Source organism: Pelmatolapia mariae, linkage group LG10_11 (genome assembly GCF_036321145.2).
Source record: "Pelmatolapia mariae isolate MD_Pm_ZW linkage group LG10_11, Pm_UMD_F_2, whole genome shotgun sequence".
In the NCBI taxonomy this organism is placed as follows: Eukaryota; Metazoa; Chordata; class Actinopteri; order Cichliformes; family Cichlidae; genus Pelmatolapia; species Pelmatolapia mariae.
Genome location: NC_086236.1, coordinates 60,280,724 through 60,292,653, shown reverse-complemented (window position 1 = coordinate 60,292,653; position 11,930 = coordinate 60,280,724). Strand labels below are relative to the sequence as shown.

At 41.1% G+C, this 11,930-nt stretch overlaps 1 protein-coding gene across 3 annotated transcripts in view; it reads right to left on the bottom strand.

Moving 5' to 3' along the window:
* Window positions 1-2,568: 2,568 nt before the first annotated feature.
* Window positions 2,569-11,930, bottom strand: part of clstn3 (calsyntenin 3) — a 32,297-nt gene continuing 22,935 nt past the window's right edge. For all 3 annotated transcript variants that reach the window (XM_063484647.1, XM_063484648.1, XM_063484649.1), the window contains 6 exons: window positions 8,103-8,329; window positions 7,811-7,972; window positions 7,262-7,407; window positions 6,111-6,246; window positions 4,766-4,950; window positions 2,569-4,577 (listed from right to left, as the gene is read on the bottom strand). In XM_063484647.1, coding sequence (XP_063340717.1) covers window positions 4,428-4,577; window positions 4,766-4,950; window positions 6,111-6,246; window positions 7,262-7,407; window positions 7,811-7,972; window positions 8,103-8,329 — 1,006 coding nt within the window. In that variant the 3' untranslated portion in view covers window positions 2,569-4,427. The remainder of the gene's footprint in view (window positions 4,578-4,765; window positions 4,951-6,110; window positions 6,247-7,261; window positions 7,408-7,810; window positions 7,973-8,102; window positions 8,330-11,930) is intronic.

The window sequence follows — 11,930 nt, the reverse complement described above, 5'->3', positions numbered from 1 at the left end:
GACGCTTTTCTTTCCAAGCTCCTTAGACTTTACATTGTGTGTCACATTTTAAGTACGTGTCAGTTTTACATGATCAGATAATTTTGAATTGTACGACATTTAATGTAAATTTGATGTTGCTGAACTGATCATTTTGCTTAAAAAAGGATCAGAATGCTTTTTATTTCAGTTTACTGTCATTTATTTAAGTAGAAGCAGCCACAGAGGACAGAAATCTGGTGCGGTACTGTAACAAAGGTTGAAATGTAACTGATGCTTGTGCCAAGCTAATAAGGAAAATAATCCTCACATCATGCTGTGGCAGGTTTACCACATGGTACTAACACAAACAGCCAAGTTCAGGTCTTCCACATAGTTCAAAGTGAAAACATTTTCATCTGGGTTTAGAATAATTATGATAATCCTTGGCTTATCATGCTTATTACAGTTCCTGAATTCTTTTATTTTTTTATTTCACACATGTTAAGCTAAAAAGAAGAAGCAATATGTGAAAAAATAAGCACACCCACTGAGTACATGGTAATTAAGAGGGTAAGTAGCAGCCGGGAGCAGCCAATTATTCAGTTTGATTTCTGCTGATGATCAATTAATTGAGCAAAAGGCCCTTGATTAGTTGATCACCATAACATTTGATCACCTCTATAAAAGTTATGGCAGTGTGCTGGTCTGTGTGCGTTAACACAGTGTCAAGAAGGAAAGATTTTAGCAGTGATCTTAGAGAAGCAGTTGTTGTTGCCCATCGAATGATAATTTAAAAGTGTAAAACTCAGAAAATGCTCAGAAAAACTGCAAAATGCCCAAAATCTACACCTCAGACTCTGCAGGCCTCTTTGAGCATGTTGAATGTTAAAGTTCATGACAGTACAATTAGAAAAAGACAGAACAAGTATGGTTTGTTCAGAAGGGTTGCCAGGAGAAAACGTCTTTTTGTCTAAAAAGAATATGGCAGCACGGCTATTGTTTGCAAAGTCACATCTGAACAAACCACAAAGCTTTTGCAACAGTATGCTTTGGAGAGACAACACCAAAGTGGAGAACAAACACAGCATTATCACCACAAACACCTCATATCAACTACCAAACACAGCAGTGAAGCGCTGATGATTAGGCCTTGTTTTGCAGGCACAGGACCTGGGCACCTTTAAGTCTTTGAGCTGACCATGAACTCTTTTATATATAAAAGAGAATCCAATGTGAGGTCATGTTCTTGACAGCTAGAGCTTTTTATAAACTGAGTCACATAACAGGACAATTTACCAAAGAACAGCAGGGAATCTACAACACTGTGGCTAAAAAAAAGCAAAGAATCACAGTGTTGCAATGGTCCAGTCAAAGTCCAGAGCTCAACCTGATTGAAATACTGTGCTGAGACCTTAAGAGTGCTGTGGATAAATGAATGCCTACAGACCTCAATGAGCTGAAGCAGTGTTGTCAAGAAGTATAGACACACACACACTGTTTTGTTTTTGTTAAATAATGACACGTGTTGGGTTTTTATTCATCTGAGTTTGTGTTTACCTCGTTTTAAGAACTGCTAAGGACTACATTGGGGTGGCTGTAGCTCAGGTGGCAGAGCAGGTCAGCCACTAATCAGAAGGTCGGTGGTTCGATCCCCTGGCTGCATGCCAAATATCCTTGGGCAAGATACTAACCCCTGTTTGCCTACTGGTGGTGGTCAGAGGGCCCGGTGGCGCCAGTGTCCGGCAGCCTCGCCTCTGTCAGTGCGCCCCAGGGCAGCTGTGGCTACAATGTAGCTTGCCATTGCCAGTGTGTGAATGACTGAATGTAGTGTAAAGCGCTTTGGGGTCCTTAGGGACTGAGTAAAGCGCTATACAAATGCAGACCATTTACATTATTTTTTATGTCCAGATACAAAAACCTTAGAACTGAAAGTGGGTGTTCTTCCTTTTAACCAAAACTGGTGTTTTTAAATATCCTAAACATGCGCTGATCTTTAGAATTTTTGACTATAATCTCAAAGTTTTTTCATATATTTGAATTTTTCATGTAAACCTTTAACTAAACTTCCGAAATTGTTATTTCTCTGAGCAGTTCTCTACTCTAGTTACCTTTTTAAAGTATATGTCTATTTATTTATTAGCTGTTGTCTAGAATTGCTGCATGAATGATTTTCTATATTTTTCCAATCCTAAAATCTTTTGTTATTCCACTGATGAAACTTTCTACCGACCTTCCCTTTTCATTTGATATTTTTTCTTTTTTTTTAAATTGGTAAATGATTGTGTGAGCTACTTTTGTTGTTGTTTGTTTGCTTTATGGCTATAACCTCTGCTTCCTTCTTCAGACATGGGTAGTTCACACATATATTGACTGTTTGGTCCTTGTTTTTACTTGACTTTCAGATTTGTAGTCTTGTCTTTATTATTAGTAATATTAGTTCTAGTTCCCCGGCGTTTCTCTGCTGTGCGGACGATAGATTTTATAATCATCATATCATAATCTGTAATATAAGATTAAATCTTCAGGGTTAAATTTCATGTGCAAAGTCATACTTACAATATTGTTATTTACATGAAAACCCCACTCTAACAAGAAAACCCTCTCATGGAGACGTCATATAGTGTTTTTATTATGAATTTTGCAATGTTTTCTGACAGTTCTCAATAACAATTAGTCAGCATAATCCATGTTGTCATTGTATCAATAATTACAGGTAATGTTTGAATAGTAACATAGTAATAATATAAGTTCTTAATCAATGCAATGTTTATTCCTTCTTAACATCACACTCAAAAACAACAGGCTTTTATTTACTGACAGCGTTAGCACTGCACATTGATAGGCTACACAGACGGACAGCAAGAGACACAGAGGGACAGTGAGGGAGGGGTGAAGGGAAAAGGCGGTGGGGTAGGGAAAGGTGAGGAGTAGCACACGGTTGTACATTCATTAAACCAAAAATACCAGATGTAGTGAAAATCAAATTCAAATGAAATAAGAAAGAAATATTTTGAAATGTGAAAAATAATCGGCAAGAAGTGCGCGAGATGAAATGAGTGAGACGCTTCTTGGTATCACAACGATGTGCCCTCCTTTTTCTGTGATATCGACAAGTTCTTAAATTACAACAATATTACACACAAATTAAGAGACACTCATCAAGCCAGGGATTATCATCCTTATCACTACTACTATTATTATTATTATTATTATACTGTTTTTCGATGCTGTTAAGGTGATTACTCAAATGGGGAAAAGTAAATGATGATCAGCTTTCTCTCCAAATGTGCAGATAAAGAGAAAGAGTGGCTGCAATAATAATAGTAATAACAATAATATCATAATAGTCATCATCGTATGTACAGAAAATTCATTACAATCAATACAATCAAAACTGCCCAAGCTGAGCGGACATTCTGGAAACAGCACGGGTAGCGTTATGGAGTGTGTCTGCGTGTTTCTGTTTGTGTGTGTGCATGTGGTGTCTTGCAGTTACTGTAAGAGCAGTGTGCAGTGAGTCAAACAGTGCAGTCAGAGTCATTTAGAGGCATTGCAGCGGTCACTGTGTGTGTGTGGGAGGGGGGGCTCAGAGGTCAGGTTACACCAGCTTTATTGTACGTGGTGATGTTTTGTCATTTTGTGTCACGAGCTGAAACTTTGCGAAGACTCGATTTTGAAGTAGAAACCACACCGAGTGGCTCTCAGTCTGCCTTCTTGGAGCGCTGCAGAAGTGCCAGCTTGGGTTAAGGATGAAGTGGACGCTAAATAAGTTCCTAATAAAACATAAAGTGCTCTCACAGAAACAAAAGCAAAACACCTGCAAGCTTATCATGAATACGTGACCCCGTGATGTCTGACCCCACTGTCTTTACTCTGTGTTTGGACTTGGCCGAGGAATGTGTCAGGAGAGGATGCAAAGAGCGAGAAAAGGGCTTGTGCAGACTTCTCGGGTTAGTCTAATGAACAGATGTGTCAGGATCGAGGCTTGTGTCTACAGATCTACTCGAGGCCTACATGTTGCAACAAATTGTCCCTGTTTCCATTTTGTAAAGATCTCATTCTGTGTTCGATAACAAAAGATAGAATACAATCTTATTATTACTTTTTCTTTTTTTTTTAAACAAAACAGTCTCATTCAACCAGTATTACACTATACAGACACATGACCATTTTGTGATTTAGCACTGGTGCACCACATACAAATTTGGTGGGGTTTAATCAGGTGGTTAAATTACATTAGCTGTATACATTGTGCCACTGAACATTTAGGTGGAGGCAGCCTGTTGTTGGCTGTAGGTCACATATGGCGTTGGGTGGCAGGAGTATTACGGTGACTGCATTGTGCGTCGTGTTTGTAAGCATACATTCCTTATACTAGTCGTTCGTTGATATTAAAAGTGTTGGAGTGTGTGACTGGTGAGCTGGGTTGTGGTTTCCATGAGAACGGGTGCAGAGATACATGTGGCTCAGTAGCGGCGGGCGTTGCCGTCTCTACCCTCCTTCTTGATGATGATTCGCTGGTCATCACTCACGTCGTCAGGCGACTCTGCTACCTCCTCATCCTCCTCCCCCTCGCCCTCCGTGTCGGCAGAGATGCCCATACGAGACTCGTAGGACTGGGGGGAAAAAAAGAAATGGATGAAGAAGTGTGATCACATCAATAATTATTGTTTTTTTGGAGGGAATACTCTGAATTTCACAGTCAGCTATTAGCGGTATTACTCAAGTTCAGGCGTGTGAAGGCAGACGAGCAAACACTTTTGGCAACATAAGACAAAGAATGAAAATCAAACATCTTTATTACCTCCATTGGGTTGACGATGATGGTGAGCGCAGAGTCGTCCCATTGACTGCTGCCCTCCTTAGCCCCGCCTCTGGCTCCTTCACCACGGCGATGGATTGAGCGGATTCGGAAAACTCCCAGGATCACCATCACAACCAGGAAACCTACGCACACCATTATGATGACGGTGGCTGCTCCTGGGACCACTGGAATAAAATAGAGCAATCAGATTAAAGAATCACACCACAATTTTCCAATTATCACCCTATGAAATAACAAAGTCCCACAGCAATTAACTGATCACAACTACCGGGGCACCCAATGCCTCGTGTGGCTGTTGTTCTTCAGAATTATTAAAACATGTGATGGATGGGGTACATGGGGAGCACTGTAGTTCAATTCTGAGTCATCTGTATGTGTGCTGTCCTCCTGCCTTAAATGCTCACTTCCACATGTACAACCTAATTTTGTTCATAGTAATAAAATTAAGTTTGTTTGCTAAATGTTAAAACTATACAGGTGCCGTACAGTCATTTTAGATTATGGTTCAAACACAGGCTAATTTGATCTCAAGAGGGCTGGAGTAGTAAAACCATTACATAACACCCTACAACGAAACCCTTTCCCTTTCTTTTACAGCAAATGAGTGAAAACGTTCACAGTGAATGAAACATTCATTTACAAAATAGATGACGAATAGCCCGAGGTGTTTTAAAAAAAAGAAAAAGTCAAAGATGTCTCAATTTTTTTCCACATTCAGTCAGTCTGCTGTCATTGTAGAAAGAAATCCTGCTGTGGTAAATCACATAAAAGCCTTTGTGTCAGTAAGACGTCTACAAAAGCCATGATGATTCAGACCTTTGAATGGATAAAACAGCACTTTAACCCACTCTCATGACGTGCTCAATCCTTAACAACTTGGAACAAAATGCTCCTGGTGCAAAATACGTGAAAGGGTGCCAAATTTGCACCCAGGCCAGATGTTTGACACCGGATAAGGTTACACATTATATCTGTAACCAAATCCAAAGGCTCTTTTATCATATAGATTAAATCCTGGTGATTACATTCAGAGGTCTGCGTGTTTGGACAGACTTTCGAAAACTACTGCAGTATTTTATCACCATAAGGTAGGAAGTGTTTTTGCCATTGTTTTTTATTAAATTGTAACATCTTTGTAGATCTTAGTCACCTTTAAAAGAAATATTGGAAAAAGCACCCATTGGGCTGTTTTTAAGTCCAATTTATATTTACTTTAGTTTTAATTACTTATATGTTTTGGTATTCAATATTATTTTGTCTTTCATGGTGAAAGACTTTAAGACATCTGAAAAAGGTGCTATTAAAGAAAACCCGGAAATGTCACCTGAGTTGCGATGTGGATTAGGTAGGGTGTGTCCACTCAACTCTCCAGCATGGTGGGACGGATGGAGGAACTGCTGCTGGGAAGCGAGCAGGTGGGACGGGTGGTACAGACTGTCCAAAGAGTGGAGGAAGTTCACCTACAGGGAATTAAAAACAGAGAAGAAGAAAGAATGACTTCACTGGCTGTGTGGTTAAACTGCGTTGCTCCCTCACAACATCTGAAACATGCTCAAGACGACCTGCTGAAGTGCAAACAGAGCATCAAAATAGGGAAGAAAGAAGAAGTGATTTTGAATTTGTCATGGATGTTGGTGTCCAACAGATGAGTATTACAGAAACTGTTGGTCTGCTGGAGTTTTCCTACATAACCATAAGTGTCTCTGGGAGAAAATGCCTTGTTGATGCTAGAAATGGTAAATGGCCTGTATTCGTATAGCGCCCTATGGATCCCAAACTGCTTTACAGGACATTCAGTCATCCACCCATTCACACACAGGTGATGGCAAGCTACACTGTAGCCACAGCTGCCCTGGGGCGCACTGACAGAGGCGAGGCTGCTGGACACTGGCGCCACCGGGCCCTCTGACCACCACCAGTAGGCAACGAGTGAAGTGTCTTGCCCAAGGACCGAGACTGTCGGAGCCGGGGCTCGAACCGGCAACCTTCCGATTACAAGATGAACTGCCAACTCTTGAGCCACGATCGCCCCCATAGAAGTCAGAGGAGAATGGCTAGTGTTTTGGAAGTCAGCAATAACTCCTTATCCATAGTTTTCATTTAATATCAGAGCTACTGGGACATGTCCACCCGGAAGGCAAAAACAGTAATGTTGTCCTTTGCCATCCAGCCATCTGGCACCAAATTGTGAGCACACGTCTCCTAATGCTGCCTTACAGGCAAACTCATAAAAGTGCCTGTTTCTCCACAGCAAATATGGCTGTTGGTGGTGGCTCATTTAAACTGTAAGAATGTAGGTCTAACCTGAATTACAACGTTGTGTGCATATAATTAGATTCTAGCTTTCACGGCTGATACAGACAAGGTTTTATGTCATTTTATGCCAAAGACTGATGCTACGTGACCATCAGTCTTTGGCATTGTCATCTCTGACAGCGACAAAGACTTATGTGACTGACTGATGGTTATCTTCACCTCCAGAGTCAGCTCGTTGCTGGTGTATCTGCCGTTCATCTCAGAACAGGACAGGCGGAATCGTCTCTCAAAGCGAGCTGAGCCTTTAGCCAGTCGGTAGCGGACAGAGCGAAGGACGTCCTCATACACAGAGATAGATTCGGCACCTGGTGGAGGTGCAAAACACAAACAAAGGAAAAAGGACAGCACAGAAATAAAGACAAGAAGTCAATGCAGAGACAAAGGAGAAATAACGGGAGGAGATTAAAAAGGAGTAACTGATTAGTCACTCTCTCTTATCAGATGGTTAGCTTTTGTTTTAAACTTCATGGCAACCTAATATATTAATTATAATGAGGGCTTTTTACCAAGTTATACCAATAAGAAGGTTAAGTTTGAACTCTGAAATGCTAATGGGAAATATATGAGGAACATTAAAACAGAGACATGGGAACAAGTAAATTCAAATGATCTAATAAATTATGGTTTTATGTCCTTAAGTCTGCCTAACTTCTCATACCTAAACAAAGCACGTCTGGTTAAAAAACAGAGGTGTATGCACAGCTGTACCTGTGATGGCAATATACGCAGTAGTATTGATGATTTCTAGTCCTCTCTCTCGCACAACATCCATGTCTACCAGAAGCTCCTCTCTCTCTGGATTTAGCTCCTCCCCCAGTGGTTGCACCTCACAGCCATCCAAAGTGTGAGCGACAGCATCGGACATCAGAGCTAGCAGACAATATTGGAGGTCAAACTCAAATAATGACACAATTAACGCTTTTCAGACAGAAATGTGTGCAGACTACAGAATCTGCTGTTAAATCTCCTTAAATCAGATTAGAGACGACGGGTGACTCACCTCCACCTTCCATCCCTTGTGCAGCTGTGTTGACAGCATGAGACAGGGAACAGACGATCCGGAGTTCGGGGAAGAGAGGGACACCGCGGGGACCTTCGAACTCAGGAGCTGGACGGGCCAGATGCGGCCCAACCCCAGACAGAGAGATCTGAGGAGCGTCAGGCTGGAGAACCACCAAGTATCCTTCGAGCTGCTTCAGGGACAGGCAGCTCTCCTCGTTGAAACATCTGGCAGGGAGTCAGGGGGGTAAGAGGGAGGTAATGTCTTTGGTGTATGCTAAATAAACTTCCACTGCTTTGGTCCAGACTCAAATATCTCTGCAGGTAGTGGCCTGGTTTACAGAGGATGAATCTTAAGTTTGATGATATCTTCTTACATTTTGCGTCACCATGTGGCAGATATTTTGTATTTCAGTGAGATTTGATTCACACATTCCTGCCCATCATCCTCACAGGTCACTGGTTTTGGAGTACTCCCTCGATAACACTGTCAGACTAACAATCAACAGTTTTTAAAAAATATCTAAACAGATGCATCAGATCCAGATATATTTTTGTTTTTTTATTCCACAATTTCTTTCAGCGCTACATAACACAATGCCTACATTACCCACAAGGCACCTTGACTGCCAGCAGTTGAGGTGGAGAGTCAAGGTTCCTTTACTGACATTAAACCTCCATCAGTTATTAAGTGTGCCTCTTTTTTTTTTAGAAGTCTTCAGGGTGTTGAACATTCAGTGAAGAGGCTGTGATTCAAACTTCTTTTTAGTTAAATTAAATCATGCAGAGATGCAGCTGAGAATTTTCAGTCCACTAACATCAGTAATTACAAAGGTCTCAGTCACAAAGGCTGAGAGGCCAGTTGGCAACCCCTGGAAACCACCATTCGCGGGGAAAAATGTGCACTGATGGCACAACAAGACATAACTTTTACTTTGAAGCTGAACATGCTCTGTTCTTGGTTTGTGTCACACTGTCAAGTTTCAGTGGCGCTTGTGAGTTTTTACAGACAAGTTGGCATTGTTGACACGATTGTGACGATCTGCTTGTGACCAAAGACCTCAAAAGGAGGTTTTTAGCTCATCACCCTCTTTGAAGTAGAAACAACCATAAAACAGCTGGGAAATACAGACTTTTCCCTACGATCTATGGTTGCCAGAGGGTAAACGACCATCCCTCTAGACCTGTGCGACTGAGGCCTACCTCATGTCAAATTTATGTAATTTATTCCCTAATGTTACAGTCACCGTAGGAGAAACAGTGACTGGAGACTGCAGCATGGCCCAAACTATTGTGAATGTACATCGAACTCTCGCTGGCACTGAAATAGTTTCTTTGAAGATGGGGAACAGGTCTGTGACCACGTGCAGTCAGTTGCTGTATTCAAAGAAACTTTGGTGTGTCCAAATTGCAACAAACCAGCAATAAGACAGAGTGAGTCTGCCATGAATTCTCAACTGGATGTGATCTGAAATGTAATCTTTTTGTAATATAATATTTATATCTTGTCAAATCATAACAGTTGCCTCAAGATAAAGGCCCTACAGTAATACACAGAAAACGCCAACAATCAGCGTCCACCTATGAGGAAGCACTAGGTGACAGGGGAAAGGACAAACTCTCTTTTAATAGGAAATCTATTGCAGTTGAAATACACAGAAACTCACAGTAACGCCTTTTATTCAGAGTCCAGCAGGAACCTCAGATTTGAAACAGAAAGGCAGAAATTTCTCCTTATTTTTAGACGAATGTGATTAGAATACAACCAGTTCAATCGAATCCTCTGTTGAAAAGAAAAGTGTCATTAACAAGTTTTGCTCATCTGCTTTTATAAATTAGACTGCAATTATCTGCAAACCTTCTGACTCAGGTTGCCTCCATGAAGGCAACCTGTACCATTTCCCTCTGATTAAAGGAGGTTGCATGTTCACTCTATGGGCAACCAGTTGGTTGCTAGCAAAAACATTCAATGCAGTAAGAAACTACTAACATTTCCTAGTTGCAACTGAGCCGTGCGACTGAGCCATTCAGTACAGTTTAATGGACCAGAAGTAAAAAGTCTGAGTTTTGCTGTAATTTTTAAATATGTCACTGTGTCCTGTTTTTTTTTTTGAGGCTATAGTTGTTTCTTTTGACCATACAATTGTGGACCTCTTACTGATCAGGGGATGTTTTTTTTAAAGTGACATTCGCAAAAAATAGTCGAGGGCCTAAGGGTTTGGGACACAACTGATGCCGACTCTAGTAACGGGAGTTAAGACAATTTATCAGACATTGTACAGAGTATTCTTTCACTTCACTCATGCAGTAGTTCTCTCACACACCTCTAGAGAAATAAACAACAAGCTCTTTGCGCCCTGCGATAATTGTGGCTAAGAATTAGCTTTATAATTACACAAATTTTGCAACATTTCCATGTGCACGGTGTGAACTGATGTCTTGGGTGAACATCATGCAATTCTCCTTTTTTCACATGAAGCTCTAAGGCTTTCCTCGACATCAATAAAGAGTGAAGCACCATGGGAATAAAGGAAAACAGACTGTGCCATTTTCCTACTCTTAGATCAACTGTTAGTGATCACCACCTTTCTACAACCCTTGGTGTGCTCTGCTGCTGCACGACTGTGAATTTGTTCTCTTGTCCTGACATTTTGATCGCCTAGTGTTGAGTCACAATGATCATGTCAAAAACATCTAAATCTACAGCTATCTCCTTTTGCTAATTCCACCACAGCCATGTTAACTTCTGTCTGTTGTGACACTAAAAAAAGAGCAAATGTCAAACTTCAGCGGCTCCGCTCTTACAAATTTAATTTTCCTGCCAGAAAAGAAGAGCAAATCAGATGGATGGCAGACTGATAACACATATTTATTCATCTGCACTAAAATTCGGCATCGTATTTGAAAGGGAATTAAGCTGCACGTGTAAGTGTGTGTGTGTGTGTGTCTGTGTGTTATATTTCCGCTATCAGAGGGAGCAGCTGCTTCTATCAGCCTCTCCAGAAGGGCCTGCTGTTCAGCCATCTGGGTAACTCCTGGCCTCAAATCAGTCTAATCTTCACACACGCAATAAAACATGCTCAAGTAAAGAAAAAATAAAAACAACTCCAGCACACTAAAGCAGAAACTAAGAGGGAAAAAAAATCTGTGCATGACCTTGAATCCATGGGAACTTAAAAGCAGCTAGTTGGGGAAAATAATCTCCAGTGTGACTCTTGGTCTGATAAGGATGATAATCTTATAAACAAGTGTCTAAAACAGCAGCCGATAAAGACAGCAACAGGGATATCTGCACTAGAGTTTGATCAGATGGGATTTGTCGGGAGGGACGCTATTTTGAGTATAAATTCACAATATACCACGAAGTATATGTGCCGCTCTGCCTGACTGAATTAAATTTTCATCAGCTAAAAGTGGCTGCTAAAGCCTGGGAGCTGGTTCACAGTTGTTAAGCACAGCGGAGCACTGACCCGGAAACAGAGTTTGTGTGCTTTTCATCTCCAAGCCAGGTGACTCAGTATGATTAACACTGAACCGATGTGGGTTATTTTTCAGGCGGACTATGCGGGAGCTGAGCAGCGGTGTGTTGTGCATATCAACGACAAAATCAACAGCAAATAGTAAAGATAACGTTTCCATTTGGGTAATTATTTAATGGCTGCTTTACAATAAAGAACAACGATTAACCCCCCCCCCCAAAGATTTAGTTTACCAAAGCAGTTACTGGGTGGCTGAATGGATAAGAGAGATAAGATATTCCCTGTTATCGCTTGCTTTGAGACACCTTGTTCACTAGGTAATCGCCTCTTTCATCACACGTCAGTCCTTA